The sequence below is a fragment of the Diachasma alloeum genome, unplaced genomic scaffold, assembly GCF_001412515.2.
Source record: "Diachasma alloeum isolate Michigan unplaced genomic scaffold, Dall2.0 Dall_scaffold_00178, whole genome shotgun sequence".
Classification (NCBI taxonomy): Eukaryota; Metazoa; Arthropoda; class Insecta; order Hymenoptera; family Braconidae; genus Diachasma; species Diachasma alloeum.
In genome coordinates this window covers 663,739-688,934 of record NW_021680344.1, presented here as the reverse complement: position 1 = coordinate 688,934, position 25,196 = coordinate 663,739, and the positions used below count along the sequence as shown (strand labels likewise).

Genomic DNA, 25,196 nt, shown 5'->3' with positions numbered 1-25,196 from the left:
CTCTCCCAGAAGAATTCCGTTATTAGCTCGCTCATGTATAGAGCACTGACAATCTCTCAACCCTCCAACGTTGACAGTGAAGTTGAACATCTTGAGATAGCTCTGACCAAGAATGGATATAACATCCAACAAATTCGGAAGATTAAGCAGAAGGTACAGAGCAAGCTCTCATCTCCCGAAGTGGAGATAATCCTGAGGAAAACCAGGAAAGACCAAAAGTGGCCCTCCTCCCCTATCTGAGAGGCACAACAGAACGCATAAGTAGAGTACTCGGTAAACATAACATCCGAACGATCTTCCAACCCCCAAAGAAGATCGGACAGATGCTGCCGAGCGCGAAGGATCCAAGACCAGCCTTGAGTACACCAGGAGTGTACGAGATCCCTTGCTCATGCGGGAAAGTGTACATTGGAGAAACCGGGAGGAAGATCAGTACACGGATCAAAGAACACCAGCGGTGCTCCAAATACGGTCACTTAGAACAGTCTGCCCTGGCTGAACATTGGATGGATACTGGACATACTATCTACTACGACCAAGCCAAAATGCTGGCCAAGTCTCAAGGGTATTTCGAAAGGAAATACCGAGAGGGTTTGGAGATCCATAAAAACCCTAACAACCTCAACAGGGACAGAGGATATCAAGTGAACCCCATTTGGAAAACCGTCCTCCCGGTTTTTAATTGACCAGCTGATCAATTAAAAACATATGATTGGCTGACCCCCCCCCCTTCCCCTTCCCCCACCACCACAAGGGAAGGCATATAAGGACTACCCCTAGACATCGGAGCTCAGAATCGGAGCTCATAGCCCTTCAGACTGCAATGTTTGCGAAACGTCGGCGCAACGCTGAATCCAAACGCGGCATCCATCCGGAAGCCAAAGATTTCAACAAAATCCATAATGATCTATTGCGCATTGAATGCTCAATCGATTGCCATCTTTTCCATTCCTCCATCTCAAGTGACAAAGGAAATATAGATTTTTCACGGAAGGGTGTTTTGCGACTAATCTTCGTTTTTTCATCAATAACTCTTAAATAAAGCGTCGGAGAACAAAATTTTATTAGTTTTTGAAATCAACTAGAATCAAGTTGACATCGACTTGAATCAGACCTTCTTTGGGTGACAAATATTCTCACCTTTCAATAGATAATGAATGATTATTAGCGCATCGGCCAGTTTATCAACTTAAGGTTCGACGTCCAGAGCCTTCTTGTGAGTGGTTTTATGGAAAGAAGAGATTCCGAGAAAACGTCTGTCACTGGTACAAAAAAATTGAAATGAAATTCCAAAGTTCACAGATTTTTTCTTTCTCTCGGATGTCAGCCAATCAAAGCGTAGTATACGGGCCGTCAGACTGTTTTATTTAAGAAATTTCGACAAATGAAGACTGAAATTTCCGTCTTTCCATAGTTTCTACGATATTGAACTTTAAGAAATGAAAATTTCGTGAAATCGCTATAATTTTTTATTTGATTCAAACATAGTTATTGTTGTTTTCATCAAGAACATATAAGGATAGAAAAACGCAATACCTTATTACAATACAATAAATTAAGTAATTTAGAATACCTTAAAGTTTGAACAATCTATCCACAGATCTTCAAAAAGAAAGCAGAAAAATCCAGTTTTTGGGTCATATTTTTCAACGGATGTCAAACAAAAATTACTCAAAGGCTCATGACTACTCGACTCGTACATTATTCGATTTCTTAAAAAGATATATGCTTTTAAATTCCCGGAATATTTCATGAAATTTCCAAAACATTTTCGAGAATATGACAATTGCGATAATGCTACAAGAAAGAGATTGTATTGATTGCCTACGTGAAGAGAATATTATGAAATGCATTTCCGACTTAATGATATGCCTATCGCGTCATTGGAGTCTCTGCTATCACTCGTGCGAAGTATATCGGCAAGTATATCAGCTGAACGAAAACTGAAACGGCAGAAATAGACGGCACATTACTGGAATATGAATAAATAATTCATAATTTAAGAATACCATAAAAAAATTTGGGATTTCAACGTCTTAGAGAGAGAATATTGCAGATATAATCTGCTCGATTTTCATGAATGCTCCGTTATTTTTAAATCAGTCCTCTTACCATATCTTTGGATGTTACATCGAACTCCCTCATCCCCAGACTCATTCAAAGCACCCTTCAAAGATGTCTAACATTATAAATTTGTTGACTTGTGAATGTTATTTCAGTACACAGAGAAAAAATCCCCAGAAAAAGTAATGAGCTATGCGCCCTTAACGCGGTCCATCAACTATCTTTTGGTTGCTCGAATTTAAAACACTTCGGTACATCAAATATCTATTCGCTATAAATTCAGGACCACATTAAGGCATTAAAATTCGAGCCTTTCCAGCTCTTTGCGTTACCCAGAATTGAGGACGATGCACGGAAAAAAAACTTGAATTGAGCGTAAAATATACTTGGATCAAGTATAAAATATACTTGATTCAAGTATATATTATTCTTGATTCCAGTATATTTTATACTCAATTGGGGGATGGGTATTTCAATTCGGAGATGATTGTTTCGTATCAGGCCGGGTTATAGCAAGCTCTCTTAAGTGTAATATAAGGATTACGCACTACACGAAGAAAAATCTTCAATAAAAATTACGTATCTTTTCCGTAGCTCCAGAGGGAAATGTGGTTGTAGGAAATTTTACGTAACTGCCACGGAATTTTTTAAAATTACGATACCGTCACTTAAATTTTCTGAGTCGATTCCATAATCGGTGAGTGAATTGTGGGTTCCGTAATTTTTACTGAACATTTCTCTCCGTGTAAGTATCAGAATATAAGGGTCAAACAGAGAGCGAAAAAGTGAATTAGTTTTTTAAAAAGTTTCTAAATTTTAGAAATCGTGGTTTCTAACCTTCAGTTTTCTAAAATCTCGAAACTTTTTTCTTTAGAAAAAAATTGTTTAAAATGAATGATCAAAATGATTAATTTTAAAACAAAATAGACTTAATTTTTTGAAAAAATACTTTTTAAAATCTAGAAAATTTCTGTAATTTTCGAGGGGGGATTCTGCAAAGAGGGGGAGGGGGGGTTGTGAATTAAAACTAAGGGAGATGGCGAATTTTTACGAAAATTTGGTGGAGAGGTGGGAGGGGGGGGGGGTTTCATTGAGAATTCACCACCAAAAAATTGAGTCGGTGAGTTTTTCAAAAATATCTCTGAAACTAAGGGAGATAGTGAATTCTTACTGAACAATTGGAGGAGGAGGGGGGGGGGTGCATTGAGAATTCACAAGCACAAAAAATTGAGTCTAAGTTTTTCAAAAATATCTCTACAATTAAAGGGGATAGCTAATTTTTGCTGAAAATTTTGGGGGGGGGGGGGATGAGGAGGGTTGTACATCAAGAATTCCCTAAAACTTTTCCCAATTTTTTCCTTAGTTTCGGAGATATCTTGAGAAAACTCACCGACTCAATTTTTTTGGTTTTGAATTCCCAATACACCTCCCCCCCCTTGCCGCCCTAAATTTTCATTTCATGTGGTCGAAAGAAATCTTGGAGTCTGTAGACATTGTTAGAAAATAATTGATAAATTTCTGATATTTCAATATTTTTTTCGTAGCAAGAAAAGAGGGAAAGAAAAGAGTACAATACTAACTTTGCTGTCCGGGAACCTAATCATGTGAATTATGATGATGAAAGAATCTAATCACAACGGGAGAGCGCGATTCTCCCATAATTTCGTTAATATGCGTCTTCAAAAATTTGAATCTTAGTATGAAATTACCATAACCTGCATATGACACTATCTCCGTTCACTGCACAGAGAAAAAAACGGAACGGTCATTCTTGGATTTACTACTCGAGACCAGTGAAAACACCGTAAAATCCTTGATGATGGAAGAAATACGAGATCAAGTCAACCCTTTTATGTTCACAGTAAGCCATTAAAAATATATGTCCACAATTGTGCTTACTTCAGTTAATGAATAAGTTGTGGTGAAATTAGTAGGGTCATCAGACGGTTGGTGCATTCATAAGTTGAATGCTAGTCTGTATTGGAAATGATGAGAAACTGCAGGACCGTTAAACAAGTTCCTCAGTTGAAGTGTTTGGGTAGAGCTATAGAAGAAATTCTGAGACTGTATCCAAGCGCCTTATTTACAAATGGGTAGATTTGACTTATTCAATATATGGTGAAAAATTTTTCAGAAACAATACCATGGAAAAAACATAATAATTACGTTTTAAAAGTTGATCGTGTCAAGAGCAAGGAATTCACCTTTGGAGCCGAGATTCAGGATATCAATCATATACTTTGGGGAGAGAAAAAATGGTCGGCCGACTAATCAAAATCAAATTTCCAAGGCCGTTCGCCATAGATTCATTCCTTGTTTTAAAAACACTTGAACCAATTGAAATTATGAATGAATTTATTAGAACCAACAAGAGCCGAATTTAGTTTCAAAGAATTATACAACGCATTCGGAAGACACAACGAAACCAGTGTAAAGCACTGTTAAAACCTATTCAGATTAACTAATGCTATCAAACTATGTAACCATATTCTTTTGTAAATAACCCATCAAGGGTTGACACTTAACAATAAAAAAAACTCGATCGTGGGGAATGAAGTCGATTTCATAACAATTATTGGTAAAACGTCAGTTGTGTGACTTTTCCGGGATTACACCGAGAAAAAAATAAACAAGTTCTCAAACAAGTCGTGTTTGGGTCAACAAAATCGCTAGTTGAAAATGACTAAAAAAGAAATGGTTTGATTCGAATTTAAAAGTTTCAAACATGAATATAGAATTTTAATAATTCTTAGAGTTCTTGAAATCAATAGGAAGGCTCATAAGAGAATTAGAAATCATTCAAAGGAATGCCTGTAAATCTCTATATTATAAAAATCCAAATCGACTTCTAGTGATAAAATTTGGTACTCGTAATTAAGACTCTAAAAATAAAGGTTACAAGGAGCAGATTAAGAGTTATACAGATCAGAATAAGGGTCATATGGGTCAGATTAAAGGTCACAAGTTTAAGGGTCACAAGGATCAGGTTAAGGGTTCAAATAAGGGTAACAAGGGTCAGGTTAAAGGTCCTAATAAGGGTAACAAAATCAGATTAAGGATCACAAGGATCAGAGTAAGGGTCCAAAAAAGGATCATTGAGGTAAAAAACTAAGGGTCAGAAACTAAGACGAGGTCACCAGGGTCAAATTAAGGATCACCAGGACTATAATGAGGGTTAGATTAAGGATCCAAATAACTGTGATAAAGGTGAGATGAACGAGAAAAAAGGTCAGATTAAGGGTCCAAACTAGCGTCATGGGGATCAGAACCTAAGGGTCAAAATAAAGAAAATCTATATATCTTTTCTATATTATAAAAATACAAATCAACTTCTGGTTATGAAAATTTGCTACATGAAATTAAGACTCCAAAACTAAGTGTCAAAATAAGGGCATGAGGGGTTCAATGAGGGTCAGATTAAGGGCCACAAGGGTGAGAATGAGGATCATGGGGGTTGGCGAACGGAGCGAGCAGGGGGCATAGCCCCCTAGTAATAATATAATTGACTCGTACTGAAAAAAAATTACAATCCACGGGCTGTGAAAAATTCTAGTACTGTTAAGGTAAAATTTCTTGGTACCCTGGTAAAATTTCTGGGGATTTCTGTGAAATTTTCACAGAAATATGGGGAAAAATTCACGTTTTCCCCAATAAAATTTCTAGTGCCGGCACTGGAATTTTTTCCTGACCGTCACTTTGCGCCTTTTTTCCCGTGCTAACACTAGAATTTTTCTCAAAAATTTCTCTCCGTGTAGTTAGAAAGAAGCGGAATTGAGCCTTTAAAATTTCTTAATTCAGAGCCTGGATCAGGCGTTGACATCAGACCTTGTTCGAGCCTTAGAAATTGAGACTCAATTCAGGTTTTCATTTTGGGGCTGAATAAGGGCTGATTCAAGCTTCCGCTCCAGCCCTGATTGAGAATTTGATAGGCTTCAATACTATACCATAATAAGGTAAATGTCCCGGTACCTGACTCAGTCCCAATAGCTGAATTACCGAGTATCCGATTGCCAATTTCTTTCGATAAGTAATTATTTCTTCTCAAAAATGATAATATTTAATTTTTTAAAGAAGCGTAGGGTTTCAATGATTCTGACGAAATAAATTCCATGCGGTTGGTATTCCCAAAAAAAAATTGGATTCAAAAATTAAAGTTGATACTCGGTTGAATTGCTCCCTTCGGTTCGATTCCTAGTTTCAACTGCTAAGAGGTGACTCATCAAATGATAGTGATTCATTCAGTCATGCGAGTATTGAAAAATTAGTTAAACAATTCATCAAGCAGGGACTGATTTGAACTTTCGTAAAAGTAGTAAAAATTTCGAGAAAAACAATTTTTCATGCCAATAAATAGCTATTCAGGTATTGGGCCATCAGGCCTAACCTATGTCCGAGTAGCTGAATTCGTTGTTTGACTATTAATTAAGTTTCGTATTGTTACACGTGTGAGATATTGTCATAAGTGAAACTATCGAAAATTTTTTTTTCTTCAAACTAAATTTTTCCCCTAGAGAGAAATTTTAGAGTCTGCACACCTACCGACTGGAATCTGAAGAGTGTTATTTTATTGAGAAAACTTACAGAATGTTTCTTCTATTTGCATAATGTCATGACGATGATCCATATATCATAATATTCGTACCAATCTATTATTTAATGAACGATATTTATTATTAAGTGTAGATTTCCGTGGCAATAACTTGTCATTCAACTACTGGCACATGGGGATTCAGGTATTGGGACATGGACGTTTTTTGCATTCAACTACTAGGACATAGCTCTTACATAATAAATTCGTTTAGTTTGATGTTTGTTTAATATTTTTATAGCTAAAAATAATTGTTTTCGGTCAAACAAAATTGGATAATCCTCTAGAATAATTCCTCTATGACCAATATAACCGAATTTATTTTTATGCACGTTTTTTCATCGACTCTTCCTTAAAGAGTTAGTTACCGGGACGTTCACCTTATACCCACAATATACCATAGAAAATTAAAAATCGAACAATTTGTTCGAGAGAAATCGTTAACCAAAATTTTCGTTACGACGCACGCAAATAGCACATGTATTTAGAACTGTATACACAATTTAGGGAGTCTCAAGATGAGATTCATGGCATGAATTATTTAGAGTAACATATTACCAGCATCTCTCTTAGAAGAGGAAGGCAGCGATACTCCCACCCGCTCATCTGCATCATTCATTCAATTAATGTATCTAATCATTGGCCTCTCCCTTTCGCGGGCTGGTTGTCATCGGGTCTTTAGTCCTCATGTCCGGATGGAAATTTTATAGAGTGTAAAACACTTACAAGTTAGCCTCATATTACATCAATCGTCTACGCCTTTGAATTTTGAAATAGTATTCTTTGTAGTGCAACAATGAAACTCTGATTTTTCCGGGTTCCTATCCTCGTCTATATGCATTCATTTCGCAAATATCTGCACCAAACTCATCGGATAATATTTTTTAATTTATCAATTATGATTCAATATTGAAGTTGTACACCCTTATGAACCTGATGAGTTTCATGTCCCTATGACCCACAAAACACCCCCTCCCCCTCCCCACATAAAAAATATACATAAAGCAAGCCAATTCTATATTCTATATAGTATACAAAATATAATATATGCTGCACTATATTGCTTCATTCTTCATGTTTGAGTTCATTCATACTTTCATATTTTATTTTTGCTTCCGAATGGATGCTTTGTAATCGTTGATTTTGAAGATCTAATTTTACCTGGAAATGACGTAGAATGTCATGAAATGTGAAGATATGATGTTTTAAAAAAATGTGTGTATGTATGTGCGGATGTGCGTACGAATTTTGCGCAAAATTTTTACAAATCTTTACAACAAAAAAACTAAAGTTTAAGCAAAAAATCTGAAATTTCGTCACTTAATTGGTATTACTTTGGAGCACTTCTGGTCGCAATTTCAGTTCAATTGGTTAAGTAGTTTTTGAAATACAACAATTTCTCAAAAATCTTTTTTCCCCAATATCTCGAGAACTACGTGACTGAATTGAATTTTTTTGGCGTCAAAATATTCCTTGTGATAATATTCACTGGGAACTAGGGACAGTCTGATAATAATCGGCATTTTTCTTTTTTATGAGGAAACTGTTCTGTGCACGATGACTCCCGAAAAAAGCTAGGATATTGAAGTATGGTGACATTGTAACACTTATGATATTATGGGATGGAATTGTAGGCGAAATCGGACGTAGGCGAATTTAGAAGATATTCAACTTTTCGTGAAAAAAAATGTGTTGTTCAATATTTTCAAAACTGGCGGTTCCATTAATTTTCTTTTTTTATCAAAATACTCGCCTTACCGCCCTCCATCAAGATCAATCAAAATATGAACCCGTTCATACAAAGTTTTCGAGATATTTGCGCTTTTCTAATTTTTTTATTTGAGAGTTACTAAGGCGTTCCACAATACGCGTAAAACTTGGAATAAATATCCGAAATTGTGGCTACTAATTAGTATTATTGAGTCATACTTGTGCATAAAATTTTGTGTCGATCGCTTCAACACATCCTGGCATAGAGCAATTCATTCAAAAATCTTTTTTTTCTAAAAAGTCACACATCGTCATTTTATCGATTATTTTCGCCACTGGGGGCTTATTCTCGTCGTGTTTAGTATTTCGATCCCTGATACTTTGCTACCATGTATCACTTTACAATGATGAACAGATACATACAAATAAGGAATATATTTCATATATTAGGACTCAATGATTTGGTTCCCGAATTTCAATATATGAAATTCTAACAAATTCTAACAAATAAAGAATATATGGAGTATTCCATGTGAAATCACTCAGGTCAAAACCCTCACCATCGTCAATCATATTGCTGATTTTTCCTGGTTGTACATGGACAAATATGACTTCTCAAATTTTTTCCGATTTTTTGAGGCATCCTGTGGGCAGCCATGTTTTTTTGCAAGTTTTATCTTCAAATGCCTGTAACTTCCGTAAAAAACAACCGATTTGAATTTTTTTTTACAAAATGTGCGCCTTCGAATACACTTTCCATATAAAAATATGCCAATTATTTTCAATTCATTCTTCCATCGATTTCCTCAGAAAAACCTCAAAAAACTTCAAAAAACAAGTCGTTTTCAAAGTTGGATCCTTTTTATATTTTTCAAAAAATTTCAGTGAATATATTGGACCAAAATAAAAGTTTTCACCTAAAACCAAAGTGGGGTCTCTATTAGAACACACCACTCGAAAAGATTTATTGTCAAGGAATTTTCAAAAAATCATCGAATTGTTCCAGATTCAAATATAATGCAGTGATTCTTCAGGCGGTAAATTCAAATAATGCTTCTACGTTCAAATGTGAAAAGAATTTTGAAATTTTTGAAATTTTTCATCCCGGATTCATATATTCAAATTTGAAATGACGGCCACGAAATGTGAAGTCCACTTTGGCCTTTGATGAAAAATGTTGTTTTGGTCCAATATATTCACTAAAATTTTTTGAAAAATATAAAAAGGGTCCAACTTTGAAAACGACTCGTTTTTTGAAGTTTTTTTGAGGTTTTTCTGAGGAAATCGATGGAAAAACAAATTGAAAAAAATTGGCATATTTTTATATGGAAAGTGTGTTCGAAGACGCACATTTTGAAAAAAAAAACTCAAATCGGTCGATTTTTACGGAAGTTACAGACATTTGAAGATAAAACTTGTAAAAAAACATGGCTGTCTACAGGATGCCTCAAAAAATCTGACAAAATTTAAGAAGTTATATTTTTCCATATACAACCACAGGAAAAATCGGCAATATGATTGGCGATGGTGAGGGTTTTGACCAGGGATGCGAAATTACGTCACGTTTTGAAATCTGTCACGTCACAAAAATGTGACGGTCATGTGATGTCACGTTTTTTCATGTCATAATTTGGGTCACACTGTCGACTCACATATGATAATCAACTAGTTAGATGTAATGTGACCGTCATAAATTTTTCTGTTACAAAATCTTGTCACAAATTTTCAAATAGCACCGGTTTGTCGGTGCAAGGGTTTACTTGCTAACGCGCCCATCGCTTGAAGGCCTTCAGGGAGAGAATGTTGAATGTGGAATAATGTAGCCGAAACCCCCAATTTCTGAACGACTGGGTCATATTTTTTTTTATTTATCTTTGATCAATATAAGAAAATAATGAGAGGTGAAATAATTAATACTATTTTCATTTTACTTGTGGGATATTCAATGCAAGTTGAAATCGTTCAGAAACTAACCCTCGTCCAGAAATTAACCTGTTTACCCTATCCGGATTCAAAATTGCGTGTAGGGTAAGCCACCCAGTAGATGGACACTGCCCTATAGATGGACGAACTACTTTTGGATAGGAAATTACGCAAAAAAATACTGAAATGTGAATTGTTGCTTTGAATTTTCACTAACTGTTGTGATTCTTAACCCCTGAGTGACGATTTTTTTTCGATCAATGTTTTTTTTCAATTGCTAAAAAACAAACGTCATCTACTGGGCGGTTTTCTTAGGCGTCCATCTACTGGACAGTTCACCCTAATTTTCAAATGAATATCATGTCAAAAATTGTGATGAAAAATTGGTGCGAAATCATTTATTTTATTCATTGATTTCAACTGTTCCCAGTGAGAAAAATCACACTTAGTTAATAAACTCGCCACTGATTTTTCTTTTTTAAATTGAAATATGACTGATACGCATGTTGACGCTTTGTGATTGTCCGTCCATGGAGGTAATCATCGCAAATTTTCGAATTTCGAACTAGTTGCCTCCACCTGGGATGCCACTACTTAGATGGGATGTGACGGTCACGGGGTAAAGCAGTCACGTTTGTGTCATGTGACAATAAATTGTCATAGTTGGCCGTGTCACATGACCGTCACTGACATGTCATATGACCGGTCAGTGACGTGTCATGTAATTTTTTCGCATCCCTGGTTTTGACCTGGGTGAGTTCACATGGAATACCCCATATGAAATATATTCTTCATTTGTATAATTTATCTAGAATAGTAGGCTAATTTCATACATTGAAATTCTGGAATCAAATCATTGAGTCCTATATACTTCAGGTTTAATTTTTAATCATCTTTGACTTCGAATCTGATTGTGAATGCAAAAATAACTAGTGAAGTAGATCGTTGGTCGCTCACTGGATACGCTCGCGAGATTTGTTCTGTTAGTGACAGAGGCTTGAAGTGAATGTTTATTGGAGCCGCACTCAGGGAGATTTGATCGTTTGAAACCCCGCTGTGATATTACGGGCAATTTGGAAAAACCAAAAATCATTGGAAAAAATTCGAAATTTTCAAAAAATCATAACTTTTTCAATTATCAATATTTTTTAATTTGTTGTTCCAAAATTTTTGTCAATAGCCATCTTTTTCGAAAAAAAATCCCCACTATTTACTTCTTTGGCCAGCTGATTTGACGTGGATCTGCTCACATATAAAAATGACTTTTCACGATTCTATCGAAAAAAACTGAAAAATTGCTCTATCGACTTCGACCAAAATCTAATCAGCCCTAAGTCACATGAAGACTCACCAATCGTGACATGGCGCGATTCTCGGTGAATGACTGTTTGCGAGAAATCGTGAACACACACACCCAAACCGACATATTTCTGGAAATGACTGAAGATGATTGTCGAAACCTTGAAACGTCATCATTTGATGAAAAATCGATTTCGGGGTGATTACAATAACTTGCCTTATCGGAGAGATAAAAAAATCTCCGACTTCTCACTTGATGAAAATGACCAAGCGATGTACTGGAAATTTGAGCTAAAAATTTTCAACACTTCATGTGCAACTCGAACTAAAATCAAGCCCTTATACGAGTGAAATGATAAAAAGAGATGTAGAGCTGAATGCTTGAACGCCTGATCTCATCTCTCAATAGTACCCCCCTCTGGAGAGTTCCAACGGACTCCGGAATTTTCCATGTAGTTTTAAAGCCCCATTCCCGTTGCAACTCGCTCAAAATTACGGTAGTGTCTACAACCACATACATAACTAATTCGATGTAATGGGTATTGCATGTGTTGTGAATAAATGAATGTGAATTGGCGCATGTGTTTTTCGATGGGGATTTGCCGAATTGAAAGAGGCGAGGAAGTAGAAGGAGACAGCGGACGCAGTTATAAAAATCGCTGCCGAAATTTCTAGGTCCATTAGTTGCTGGCCGGCTTTGCATCAGACGCATTCGACGCTTCAATCGAGTATTTCCTCGTCACTCCGGGAATCATGTCACTCAACGCTCCATATATTCAATTTTACAACGGAAATAAGATTCCCAGTTTTGGCCTGGGAACATGGAAGGTACGTTATTTTTGCATAACTTATGAACTTGGAATCCCGTTGTATGTGTGACGCGGGGGATTCCCTGCGGTCCGAAAATAATTTCTCATAATTTCTCTATTCCTAGAAAAATTCATGTGCAGCACTGGAAACATTAGACTGCATTTAATAATTTTTCTTGTGCTTCACGATTATTTTTCCAACGGTGCAAATTGTGCTGCACTGTTAAAATTTTTCGTCTGAATTTTCTGCGCCAAATTCCAGAAATTTTTATCGTGTTCAAGTTCCACTCAAATTTCAGGGAATTGAAAAACCAAATATTCCATTGAGTTTTTGTTCGAATCATTTGGAAATCAATAAAATACTCCATTTTTCGTGCAATTATTCTATGAAAATTCGGAAAATCAGGAAAATTTAGGAAAAAAATGAAAATTCATGTCATTTTATTTTTAAATATTCATGTTCTACTAAAAATTCAATCAAGTTGTAAAATTTCCATTTCGCTCCCACTGAAAACTCATGAATTTCCGTGAATTCTATTTAAAACTTGAAATTTCATAACCATTTTTTCCCTAAATTCGATTCAATGTCACTCTCATGAGGTTTACTATAATATTTTCCATGAAATTAAAAAAAATGTCTAACAGTGTACGTTCGTGGCGCTAGCATATGAATTTGTCTAGAAATTTTTTTTTCGTGTGGGCCTATTTAAATGGACAGTGGGTTTCCAATAGAATCTCTAAATCCATTGGAGAAAAAAAAAATTTGGAAGTTTTGTTTTTTCACATTTCATTTCCTTTTTAGAAAAATAAGATTTATGAAAAGTCTACTATCTCTCTCACCTTTGAGAGGGATTTTATTACTCTGTTCATCGGATGGGGAAAATTTCTTCTCATATCTTTAGACCTAGTTATTGAAAATTTACTACTGATTATCAATTCACTTCTCCCAGGATAGGTTATCGAATTTCTGCAACTAGTTATCAGAAGACCATAAAAATTTTATCCGTGTGCTGAATCACATACGTGAAATATTGAACAAAAAATGAACTATATTTTACAGTCTTTTGCGGGAAAGTCAATATCCATAATGCTTGAAGGGGGAGGATTGTTTGCACATATTTGTAGGGCGAGAGTTATGAGGAATGTTTGCAAAGTTATACAATCAAATTTGTTAATTCGTCATGCAGTAGGCGCGCTATAAGACTTGTTCTTACGAAAATTTTCACTCCATAGGAAACTTTTCAAATGCCTCAAGTAACTCTTCTAGTTGAGTCTGGTGGTGATAAAAGTCGTTTATCCGTCACACGGAAAGAAATCCGCGAGCGAAGTAAAATTCAATAAAAAGCGTGAATCGGAAATGAAAGTGTACGAATCGCCCCAGAAATTCTACGATTTGTTTCGTAAAAATTAACCACCCGTCTGATGACTCACCGCTGTCCGTGGCGATATTTGGCTTTATTCTTACGAGAATCCGATGAGAGATTCTCTCACCGTGCGCCTTAAGAATGCTGGTGGAACCGCGCCTACTGACGGGTTAAACTCCAGAAATTTCTCATTCACGAGATACAAAGAAAAATATGCAACGGAAATTAATGCGTAAAGTACGACCTAGACCCCATTTACTACAACGGATTAATGAAATTTGGATTGAGTAAATTATGTTGCAATAACATCTCGACTGCCTATTCGTGAAATTGGAATTTGATATTACTTCCTTTCCGAGTACTCAACCGTTTCGAAATGAGGGCCATAAAATTTGAGAGTATAGTTCATTAAACATTAAATTATTGAAGAGGTGGAAATATCAATTCAACCCCAGTATATAGGAAATAAATAAAAAGAACATGTAGTCTCGGAATACATGAAAAAAAAGTTCCAGTATAAGCTGATGCGTGCGAGTATCAATAAATATTGAAAATAAATAATAATTTGTAGATCATTAAACAAAAAAACTTTTTGGTATGAAATTCGAGACAATCCCAAACTGAATCAAGACGAGATTGAAAATTTTTGTGAAAACAGATAAGTTGTTTAGTTATGTAGGAGAGAATACTATCAACACATAGCGAAAGGGTTTTCAACTGCTTCTACATATCCCTAATTCGTAGTATGTCACTGCACTGTTAAAAATTTTCGTCTGTATTGTTCGCGTCAAATTCCGGAAATTTGTATGTTTAATTTCCACTGAAATTTCAGGAAACTTTGTCATTGACAAATCAAATATTCCATGGATTTTCTGTTTGAATTATCTGAAATCAATAAAATGCTTGATTTTTCCGTTCAATTATTCCGGGAAAATTCGGAAAAATCCGGAAAATTCAGGCAAAAATCGAAAATGCCTGTCATTTTGTTTCTGAATATTCAGGTTCCATTGAAAAATCAGTTACGTTGTGAAATTTCTGCTTCAATACCCTGAAAACTCGTGCATTTTCTTGGATGCTACCTACACGGAGAGCAAAGTCCTATTCTAGAAAGAACATACACTTAAAGTCGATAATTATCGATATCTCGCAAGTCTGTCACGCTTATTCCTCATTGGTTCCAGTCGTCTGAGGCGGCAAATTCAATTCATGATTAATTTCATTTTGAGATTTTCAAGTATGATTGTTACAATTACAGCGCGCTGCAGCGCGCGTTCGGTCTCCTGAGGGAAATACCTGATTAATTTTGAAGCTCGAGTGGTATTCGGAAGAGAATTTTTTCATCCAAATTTCGGCCAAGAGAATTGCACCATGGAGACGAAATCAATCTGTTAGTTTCGCCAAACAGTTCATTCAATTGAATCATCTTTTGATTTTTTATATAGCAACTACCAGAGAAAATTATCAGTTGAAAACCCTACAGGTTGTACCACGTGACGTCGAATAGTGGCATTCTGTTGGCTGAAATTTGGATGGGAAAAATTTTCACTGATATTTCAATGACATCTAGAAATTTTCAAATACATTGCAGAAATTGAATACCATATACAACTGAATGTTCAATAGATTGAAAATTCAGGGAAATTGTTGCTTAAATTTTCAAATTATTTAACAGTTTTCAATATCATGTGGACCTAAAAATCAGAATTCCATTAAAGGCCCCAGAATTCAACTGATTTCTCAATAACAAAATACATGAAAATTTTGTATCAATGAGTTCTTGTTAAAAATTTCAAAAATTTTCATTTGAAATTTCAGGAATAATTGTCTAACAGTGTACACGATAATTTTTCACATGCTTATCTATACTAATTCTACAATAATAACGACACACTTATGAATTATACGCAGGTTTAAATTAGACATAAGTATTAACGTGAAAATAAACAGCACGTGTGCAAGATGTTTTCACACACATGTAAGTCGGTGTCAAACAATCTTTGATCGTAGTAGGAATTGGTAGGTAATCGGATTATCGCGAAATATGCGATAATATTGAAGGTCTTGTGGTATTCTTGTAGATAATGAATGATTCTACAGGAAACTTAGAAGAACTTCCTCGCAGAGTATTTTAGTAATTAAAAAAGAGAGTTTTGTGATACTTTCTTCAAGACTTTTTCCATTTTTTCAGCCAAATATACCACCATCACTGAAGATTTCAGAAAAATCACTGTCGATCGCTCGCTTTGCTAGGGGTTGTTGGAATTGGGTGTGACACGTTATGGGTCGAACCAGCAACTTCCCGACCGATGTTCTTTTTTCTGTTGATTCGGAAAGAAGCAAATTTTGAAAGTTTCATCCAAATAACTGAACAACCGCTGAGGCGATTCCGATCATCAACATCCAGTTAGAATTGAATCATATGAAGACGCATCGATTATATAAAATTAATTCATATCTCATTGTTATTTCAGGTAGAATCGACGAATTTAAAAAAAAGTCAGTTTTTAAGATTTTTTTTACAAGTTCTATGTGAGTAATTACGAAGACTGCCTCCCTTTGGATTGGGAAGTTAATCACACGTACGAAAGAATTGAAGAGGCAATCTTGCGCCTCACGTAGGGATATTTATTTAGAATTGTTATTTAATCATAGCAATTCTATGATTTTTCCTCGTATTTCTATTGAAAATTCCACAGCTTTATCGCATGTATTTCCAAATCAATAAATTTAATAAGAAAATATTCAGTGGACAAAAGTCACTAGGTCTCGGTTTTGCCACCAAGTTCCTTTTATCAAGACTTTTTCAAACTGCGACAGAATAATTTATAGAAAATAAAAAATGAATATCTTTACTGAAAACAACGTATCGAAAAGCTGCTCAATTCTGCAAATGAATCGGCAAAAATCTGCTAAAATTACCTATCGAATACTCTAAAATTTAAATAAATTTGTTTTAAGGATTTCCAAGCATCTTTAACAGTTTGGTATAGACCACACTATAGATTTAACCATTTTTAATCATCAAATTTGTCAATTAAATTGTGGGAGAAAAATTAAAAAAAAAATCATTAATATTCAGCGCCATTCAAATGATATTTTGCACAGAATTATGATTTTTAAAAAGATTCGTTGTTTATAAATAGGGGAGACTCGACTAAAATGGAATGTATTGAGATCTTTTACAATTGTCAATATCTTCATTTGTAAGTGAAGATATTGACGACTAGAGAAGAACACGGAACGTCCCATTTTGCCCGATTCTCCCCTAAATAATCGAAATTGTTTGAACTTTCGGAAAACTCATTTTTTTAGGCATGCTCGATTTCTGGTAAAATTTTGAATATGAATAAATTTTCTTACGGTTTCGAACAAATGATTTTCGTAGTGGAAAATTTACTGCTTATAAATTATTCATCGAAAATGTTCGTAATTTTCAAAAATTGCAATTTTTAAATTATTTCATCAATCTTTCTCCAAAAGTAAACTTTCTAATTTTTTGCAGATTTTTCAAATGTTTTTAACGGTTTAACATTGAGATTCAAATTCAGACGTACAAAGTTTAAACAATAAAATCTATCGAAACGTAGAAAACCATTTCGCTAGAGAAAACATAGCCCAAGTACTTGGATATCCTTAACCGTATATCAGTCTTTGTTGTAAAATTTATCTACATCTTTAAAATGAAATTATATTTTGGTTGTTTTGTATACAAAATCTTGTGTTTTCATTGTGTGAGAGTGGAGGAGAAATCAAGCCAGAGATGGAGTATCGGCCTCCCTCCCCCTTCTAATACGCAGAGTCAACTAAAAATTCATCGACTAGCGCCCATTTCAGTGAAATGTAGTTTGGAAATATTTTTTCATTTTTTAGTCGAAAATCCTTAAAACGTCACAACTCGATGAAATCGATACTTCGTAGCTGAATGTTGATATAAATTTTGCCTTGTTATTACAGTCAAAACCAGGCGAGGTGACTCAAGCTGTTAAGGATGCTATCGATGTGGGCTACAGACACATTGATTGTGCTCATGTTTACGGAAATGAGAAGGAAGTGGGCGCTGCGTTGCAAGCGAAAATTGATGAAGGAGTTGTTAAACGTGAAGATCTATTCATTACCAGTAAATTATGGAACACTTATCACACAACTGATCTCGTTGAGCATGCCATTAAGCAAACACTGAAGAACCTCCAACTCGATTATTTGGATCTCTATCTGATCCATTGGCCAATGGCTTACAAGGAGGGTGATGAACTGTTCCCAAATAATGCCGATGGCACTCCTATTTTAAGCAATACCGATTATCTCGATACGTGGAAGGGTATGGAGGATGTTCTCACCAAGGGCTTAACGATGAATATTGGAGTTAGCAATTTCAATTCTGAGCAAATCGAAAGACTGTTGAAGAATTGCAAAGTGAAACCGGTGACAAATCAGGTGAATATTGTTCAAAGTTTAAAGTAGTATAAGTAGTAGTATAATTTAATTCACGAAGCAAAAAACAATTGTTCATCATTGATAATTTTTTCCATGAATTCAAATCAAATCCTTTTTTAAATTATTTTTTAAACAATAGTCGATGGTTTGACCACATTGATTCGTCATAACACCCCATTTCGGGCACGTATAGATGTAATTATCTATTACAAAAGTTTGACACTATTTATAAATTTATCATGAAAATAAAAGTAGATTTCTTCAAAATTTTAAAATCTCTCAAATCTCCCTCTCTCCCATTCACTTCCAAGTTCAACAGACGAAAACAGCCTTTTAGCTGCGTCAACAGGTTGTAAATGCATTGAAATACCCGTGAGAAAACTCAAATGGCACGCATTTAAGAAAAATCACGTACGGGAGGAATTTAGGACAACGGTCCCTTTTTTGTTCAAATCCTTCAGTATGAAATTTCCCAAATTTTTTGTGCCCTTTTGCCCGGTTGCTACTTCTCGAACAGCTCCGGTGTTCAACATATGGATGACATTCACGGCATACCGAGAGTGCATGCTTCCTATTGGTAGAGGAGAGTCGGGCAAAATGGGACGTTCCGCAATCTTCTCTAATTGTCAATATTTCCACTTATAAATGAAGATATTGACAATTGCAAAAGTTCTCAATACGTCCCATTTTGCCCAACCCTCCCCTATGCTTTCCCTTTTTTTACGTACATACTTTGCCCTATCCCTTTCCTTGGCCAATAACATTTGAGGAAATACTCAACGGCTTTTGAAACCAATGAAATTTTGGTAATCCCTTCCCACCCTCGTTGGTCAGGGGTAAATCACTTATTCCGAAAAACGTAAACTTCAGTCTACTCCGAACAATTCATGGATTCACATCAAACCTTTAAAACAACCTAGCCAAGTCTTGCATTCGACAGTTTGATTCAAGTCATTATTAGAATACTCAATATAAGTTTTCAAGTACTTTTAATGCTAATATAAGTTAACGTGTATTAAGTCAATTTTTATTGCAATTAGGCCCGGTTGCACCGAGCCCTGTTAGCTATTTAAACCCCAGGATGAATTTATCCATGTGTAATCCTTATGGACTAACCGACCGTTATCTGGTGGTTTAGTTAACAGACGATGGTGCAACCGGGCCTTATAGTGATAGTTCAAGTGACTCAAGGCATTCATATTCATTTATAAATATTATAAGCATTCAAAATCCTATTCACAAAATACATAACACACCAAGTGAAAATACCGTAGTTTGGTGTCTCAGTTTTATCCCATAGTTTAGTAAAAATTATCGTAGAGACAAGTAACGTTCAACGAGAGGCGAACTGTGCCTTTTTTCCTTCACAAGGTAACAAAAAAAATTTTCGCTTACGAGTAAACGAAAAGGCTCTTTATGACACGAGGTCCGATAAACCACGGATGTAACCTCGCTTCGCTCGGTTAGGCCCGGTGACATAAAATATTGTATATCAGACGACTATAAAAGTATTATCTCAGTCATGTGATTATAATGCTCGCCTTCGGCTCGGCTTATAAAGTCACACTGGTCAGATAATGCTTATATCGCCTGATGACATAACGTACTATTTCGGGACGAGGTGAACGTAGCGGCAGTGACAAAAATAAATGCTTTTTCATCACGCTGTGACGAAAAGTTCTATATTACGAAATATACTATATTACGAGCCATTTGAATAATAAACCCCTTCATTTGGTTCAAATAAAGTTCATCTAGACATGAGTAAACTTAACCCTAGTTTGGTCACCATAGGAGGGAAATGCCGCAGAAAGTCGATTTTTTTTCTCACCATTGATTGGCTGAGCGGAAAAATCCTAAAAAATTGGAATGCGTCAATTCAAGTGTCTAGAAAATTATAATATTTTTAAAAATTATTTATATCCACAATTCTTGAAGAAAAAAAATTATTTCTAACAGACGGGCAATTTTTTCACATGTTAAATGAAATTGCCCGTTGTGCGACGTTGCCGAAGTCTCGCTAAACGCGACCGGACAGTATAGAGCGAATTCGGCAACGCTCGGGCCTAAATAACACGGCGGCGATTCCCTGCGGAGGTGACCAAGTCGCAAGTTCTCATATGGTGACCAACTAGGGTTAATCTTCCAGCGATGAAAAAATCTGGTATCAGCGCAGTAAAAATTAATTTCCAATTAGACGAAAACTTACGTATATAAAACACCAAGAAAAAATTATTCCGAACAAGTTTTGTTTGGATTGAAAAAATCGCATGTTGAAAATTACCAGGAATAACAAATTTCATGCAGAACATTTGGAGTGTTCTGATTTTCGATTTTTCCATGCCTAAATTTCAAGTTTAAATATCGTTGCTGTTTGGATAGTGGAAGACATTTCAATTTTTTTTCAGATTGAATGTCATCCCTACTTGACACAAAGACCCCTCACTGAATTCTGTAAGTCGAGGGACATTGTTATCACCGCTTACAGTCCCTTGGGATCTCCTGATAGACCGTGGGCTAAGCCAGACGATCCCAAACTACTTGAAGATAAAAAACTGTTGGATCTCGAGGAAAAATATAATAAAACTGGTGCCCAGATTCTCATTCGATATCAAGTGAGTGGAATCCCCTCCACGATAAAATTTATATTTTGAAAAATATATTTAAAAAATATCTTAAATAGGCCCAATTTATACAAAAAATAAATATAAAATATATGGTTTAGGCCCGGTTGCACCAAGTACTGTTATCCAAATAAACCCCAGAGTAAAATTTATCCTCGGGGTCAATTATATCGTAGGGGTCATAATTTTTCATATTTGAGCCGAACAATCATTTTTTATTTATCCTGTAGCCCCATTTGAATTAACACTGATTTAACCTTGGGCTTAAATTTTATTTTTTGTTGCTGGGATAAATTTGAGATACTCTCCCGGGTAAAATAATCCATTAAACATCCAAATTTACTTTTTTTCTTATTTGACGTTTTCGTTACCCGGAGCTGGTACAACCGGGCCATATATGTATATTTTTTTATAAATTCTTTATAAATTTGACAAATATATAGCATTGGCCCATATTATATATTTTTTATTATATATCTTTTGATGGGGGTCATCAGTGCTTTTTTTATCATTAGAAATGCGTTGATTCATTGATATCATATCTATTTATTTGTCTTTAGTTGGATCGTGGACACGTCGTGATACCAAAATCCGTTACAAAATCTCGCATCATACAGAACAGTCAGGTCTTTGATTTCAAACTTGATAAGGATGATATCGAGTATATCGACCGTTTTAATGTTGGTGGTCGCATATGTCCTATGAATGGGTGAGCATTGCAACTGAATACGTCTGAGACAGTAGTGAAGTGGTAATACGTAACAAATCGATTCTTCAAATATTTTTTTGGTTTAGCCATATTTCATCATCGATACAAACACGGAAATACCTAAACGTAAATCATGTTTTATTAAGTGTAATGTACAGTTTACTACACGTAATTTACGCTTAACGCCAATGTGATGTCTGGTGGCTTTTTTTCTCTCATGAAAATTGGAATTTAGACTTAATAATAATTTATTGCATCTGTGCTATTACACTTATACAAGGGGTGAGCGTATGGGCCTAGTACATCAGTTTCCAGCCCTTCATAAATAATTCATAGAAATAATCATATAGATTTCAAATATTTTGTAATTAACTACCATTTTGAAAGCTTACGTAGAGAAAAGATAGAATATAACGAGAAATTCATAGATTAAAAAATTGTGTCACAACATGGAGTTTCGTTAGAAAAGTTGGAAATGTGTGGAAGTTGAATTTAAAATTTCAGTATTTTTCCAATTCTATAGCCTTAAAAATATAGTTAAATAATTTGAATGCACATTGTTGTGAAGTGATCGTTAGAATTTCCACAGAATGTTGGTGTCTACTCAGATGTTTCTCTCTCAATGATTTAAAAAAACATATTTCACGGTCATAATAACAACGTAAATTACGCCCAAACGAAGCGTCTTTTACGTTTCACTAAGCGTATTTCAATCTTAAGAAATCGTAAAATATGATCTTAAGCTTCGATCACTCGCTCAATGAGCGTGGCGCTGCCTGTGCCCTTTAAAAAAAAATATTTTTGCGTGTTCCTGGAAGCTTAAAAATTCGGAAAAAATCAGAGTTCCTAGTTCAATCCTTTCATTGAGTGTTGGCGTTGTCTGTTTTCTCTCGGAAAATTTGTTTATTTAAAAAAAACAAAGAAACAACGAATGAACAGAAATGCGGCGCTACGCCGTCCGGTGACTTCCTGTCGACCGCTCAAGCAACAGTGTTGCTACATTAACTGTCGCTCGCTTCACGTTGTGTGCTGTGTGTAAGTCAACGTGCTAACAGCGCGCTCGGTTTGACCCAGCAGCGTTGCGCTAACCGGGCGGCGGATGAAGGCTTCCGGCCGAGCGCGAGCGATCGAGGGTTAATAGAAACGCATTTTCTGATTTACTTATGCGTAATTGACGAAAAAAACATCGTGTTTTGCATTCACAATGACTTTTTTTTCTGCGTCGTTAATTATAGACAAGTAAACGTAAAATGCGGAAAAAATTATCGTAATTTACGAATACGAAATCGCAAATTACGTTTAAATATTGGTAATTTACGGCAATTTGGAGCGTAATTTACGGCGATTTTGAACATAATTTCCGCAGCAACTTCAAGTGTAAAATACGCTTGAAAACGCGGAAAAGACGACTACTTAAACGTCATTTACGTTTAGTTTCAACAATTTTTATAAAGCTGGTGAGTTATTTCTACATTCCGTTCCGTAAAATTTCTCAAACGTTGAGGAAAAATGACGGAACGACTTGGTGCCCCCATATCAGTGGTGTCATCAGATGGGTGGTTAATTTTTACCGAACAAATCGTAGAATTTACTTGGTAATGCGTACAATTTCAATTCCAACTCACACTTTTTATTGAATTTTACTTCTCTCGCGGATTACATTTCGAAACGTAATTTTTACGTTTTTTTCTGGTAATTTTTATTGAAATTTATCTCTCCCTGTGGATTTGCTAGAAGTGGAAAATTCATACAGAATTTATTGACTTCATAGTTACCCAAGGAGTAACGTTTGCCTCCTTTCACCACTTCTCCGTTAATAGAATTTGTTATCTATGAAATTTCCATCCGATTTTAATCAAATTTGTTATTCAATTGCAGGTGCGAGCCAAGTCCACATTATCCATTCCATATTCCATTCTGAAGTGGAAGCATCATCAATTGCTTTTATTGCCAGCTAGTGATGATACATTTCTTTTATATAATTCAATGACATACATAGTTATGATTTCCTTCTTTTCATAAATATTTTAGTTGAATATTCTTGTTTGAACCGAAATATTATAACTTTTCCAAATAAGTTTCATAGTCTTTGGGTTCAATACCAGCCACATCCCCTTCGTAAATACCATAATTTTGAAATATTAAAATGTAACATTGCGTCATGAGCGAAGCTGTCGGAAGAGAGGACCTGTACACCTACATAAGAAATTAAAGCCATGGAAAACTCCTTTCAGCATATTTGTCAACTCACAAATAAAGCACATTTTACACAACATTTTGTATTTTTAAAGTACTAAAAATATAACTCAAATTCTTAAGGCAGCTTAAGGGTGCCCGACGGCTTGGCGCAGTGGGTAACGTCGTTGCCTCACATGCGCAAAATTCCGAGTTCAAATCCCGGTCGGATAGAATGGTGAGATCTAACCATTTAGTCTTGATTATCATCGCCATATACTCAATCGAGTCGAAGCGATGTAAAATAACGATAAGAAAAAGGCAGCTCAAGGGGGAAACGGAACCCCTGTGTTTATATGAACTTTTAGACTTGTTTTCTCGAGCAATTATTTTTTATTTATGAAACTACTTCATTGACTCAACAATGCAATGATCCAGCCGATAAAGTAGTTTCATAGATAAAAGTTAAGAATTCTTAGAAAAAAAACAGTTCTAAAAGTTCATATAGACACAGGGGTTCCGTTTCCCCTTAAGGTATATCTCAAGATAATCGGACTCAAAAGTTAGTCTCTATGGATTTCCGGAAAAAATTCTAAATAACTTAATTTATTGCATTCTCACACTGAGAAAAAAAATTTTTAATATCTGAAACATATTTTCTTGAGAGAAGTAAATTATTTTCAATGGCTTAAATCTCAGAATGTGTGCACTTCACGGAACTCGAATAAATTTTCATTCATTACTATCGTTCCGCGTTACGTCATGAATATTTTACATATTGCAATATTGGAAGTGCATAACGAAACAATCATGAAAACAATAAAGAATAGAAGATTGACGATTCTTCTACGCCATTTAAGTAAGTTCATTTGTGACAAATTCATACTTGAATACAAGAATATTTTAAAGCATGAAGCCTTTCTCGGGTCATGTGAGTTGAGATGCCTGAGAGAATTAAGCAATTGAAGAAAATTTACTTGTCTCAAGAAAATATATTTCAGATATTAGAAAATTTTTTTCTCAGTGCATAAGTTATTGAGTTTTTCTCTTCTCATGTGTTGGCGATGCAGGCAACAGTAACTTTTTGAATCAATACAGTAGATTCTCCCTAACTTCACCACGTCGGGGCTACAAATTCCACGAAATGAGCGGTTGCGGACATCCACACTCTGACGTTAGAAGGGCGTGGCCAAGTAGAGTGAGAGTGAGAGGTTACGGGACGTACGGAGTACGAAAAACGTACGGGAGCAGAGACTGTTTACTGCGCATTCACCAAGCGTGGAGGGATACACGCATATTACTCACACACATTTGGGGTGCTCAGAGTAAGGGAACACTCTCCCCACGGTTGTTGATCGCTGGGAGGTTAGAGAGTAGAGAAGTTAGAGAGAATCTATTGTAACAAACTCTTTGTTAATTAATTTTTTGAATCAAATTAGGAATGCTTTCACGAAATTTTCATTTTTTAGAGTTGAATAGCGTAGAAGCTATGCAGTA

At 35.4% G+C, this 25,196-nt stretch overlaps 1 protein-coding gene across 2 annotated transcripts; it reads left to right on the top strand.

Moving 5' to 3' along the window:
• The first annotated feature begins 12,058 nt into the window (after positions 1–12,058).
• Positions 12,059–23,775, top strand: LOC107039235 (aldo-keto reductase family 1 member B1). 2 transcript variants are annotated; one of them, XM_015258764.1, is made up of 6 exons: positions 12,059–12,081; positions 12,260–12,412; positions 17,712–18,191; positions 20,600–20,806; positions 21,376–21,524; positions 23,403–23,775. In XM_015258764.1, exons 2-6 carry the CDS (start codon positions 12,338–12,340, stop codon positions 23,443–23,445), a joined length of 954 nt encoding a protein of 317 aa, XP_015114250.1. In that variant the 5' UTR covers positions 12,059–12,081; positions 12,260–12,337; the 3' UTR covers positions 23,446–23,775. The 2 variants fall into 2 exon arrangements, with proteins under 2 accessions (XP_015114250.1, XP_015114242.1); XM_015258756.1 differs by having other exon boundaries at positions 12,072–12,412.
• Positions 23,776–25,196: the final 1,421 nt, after the last annotated feature.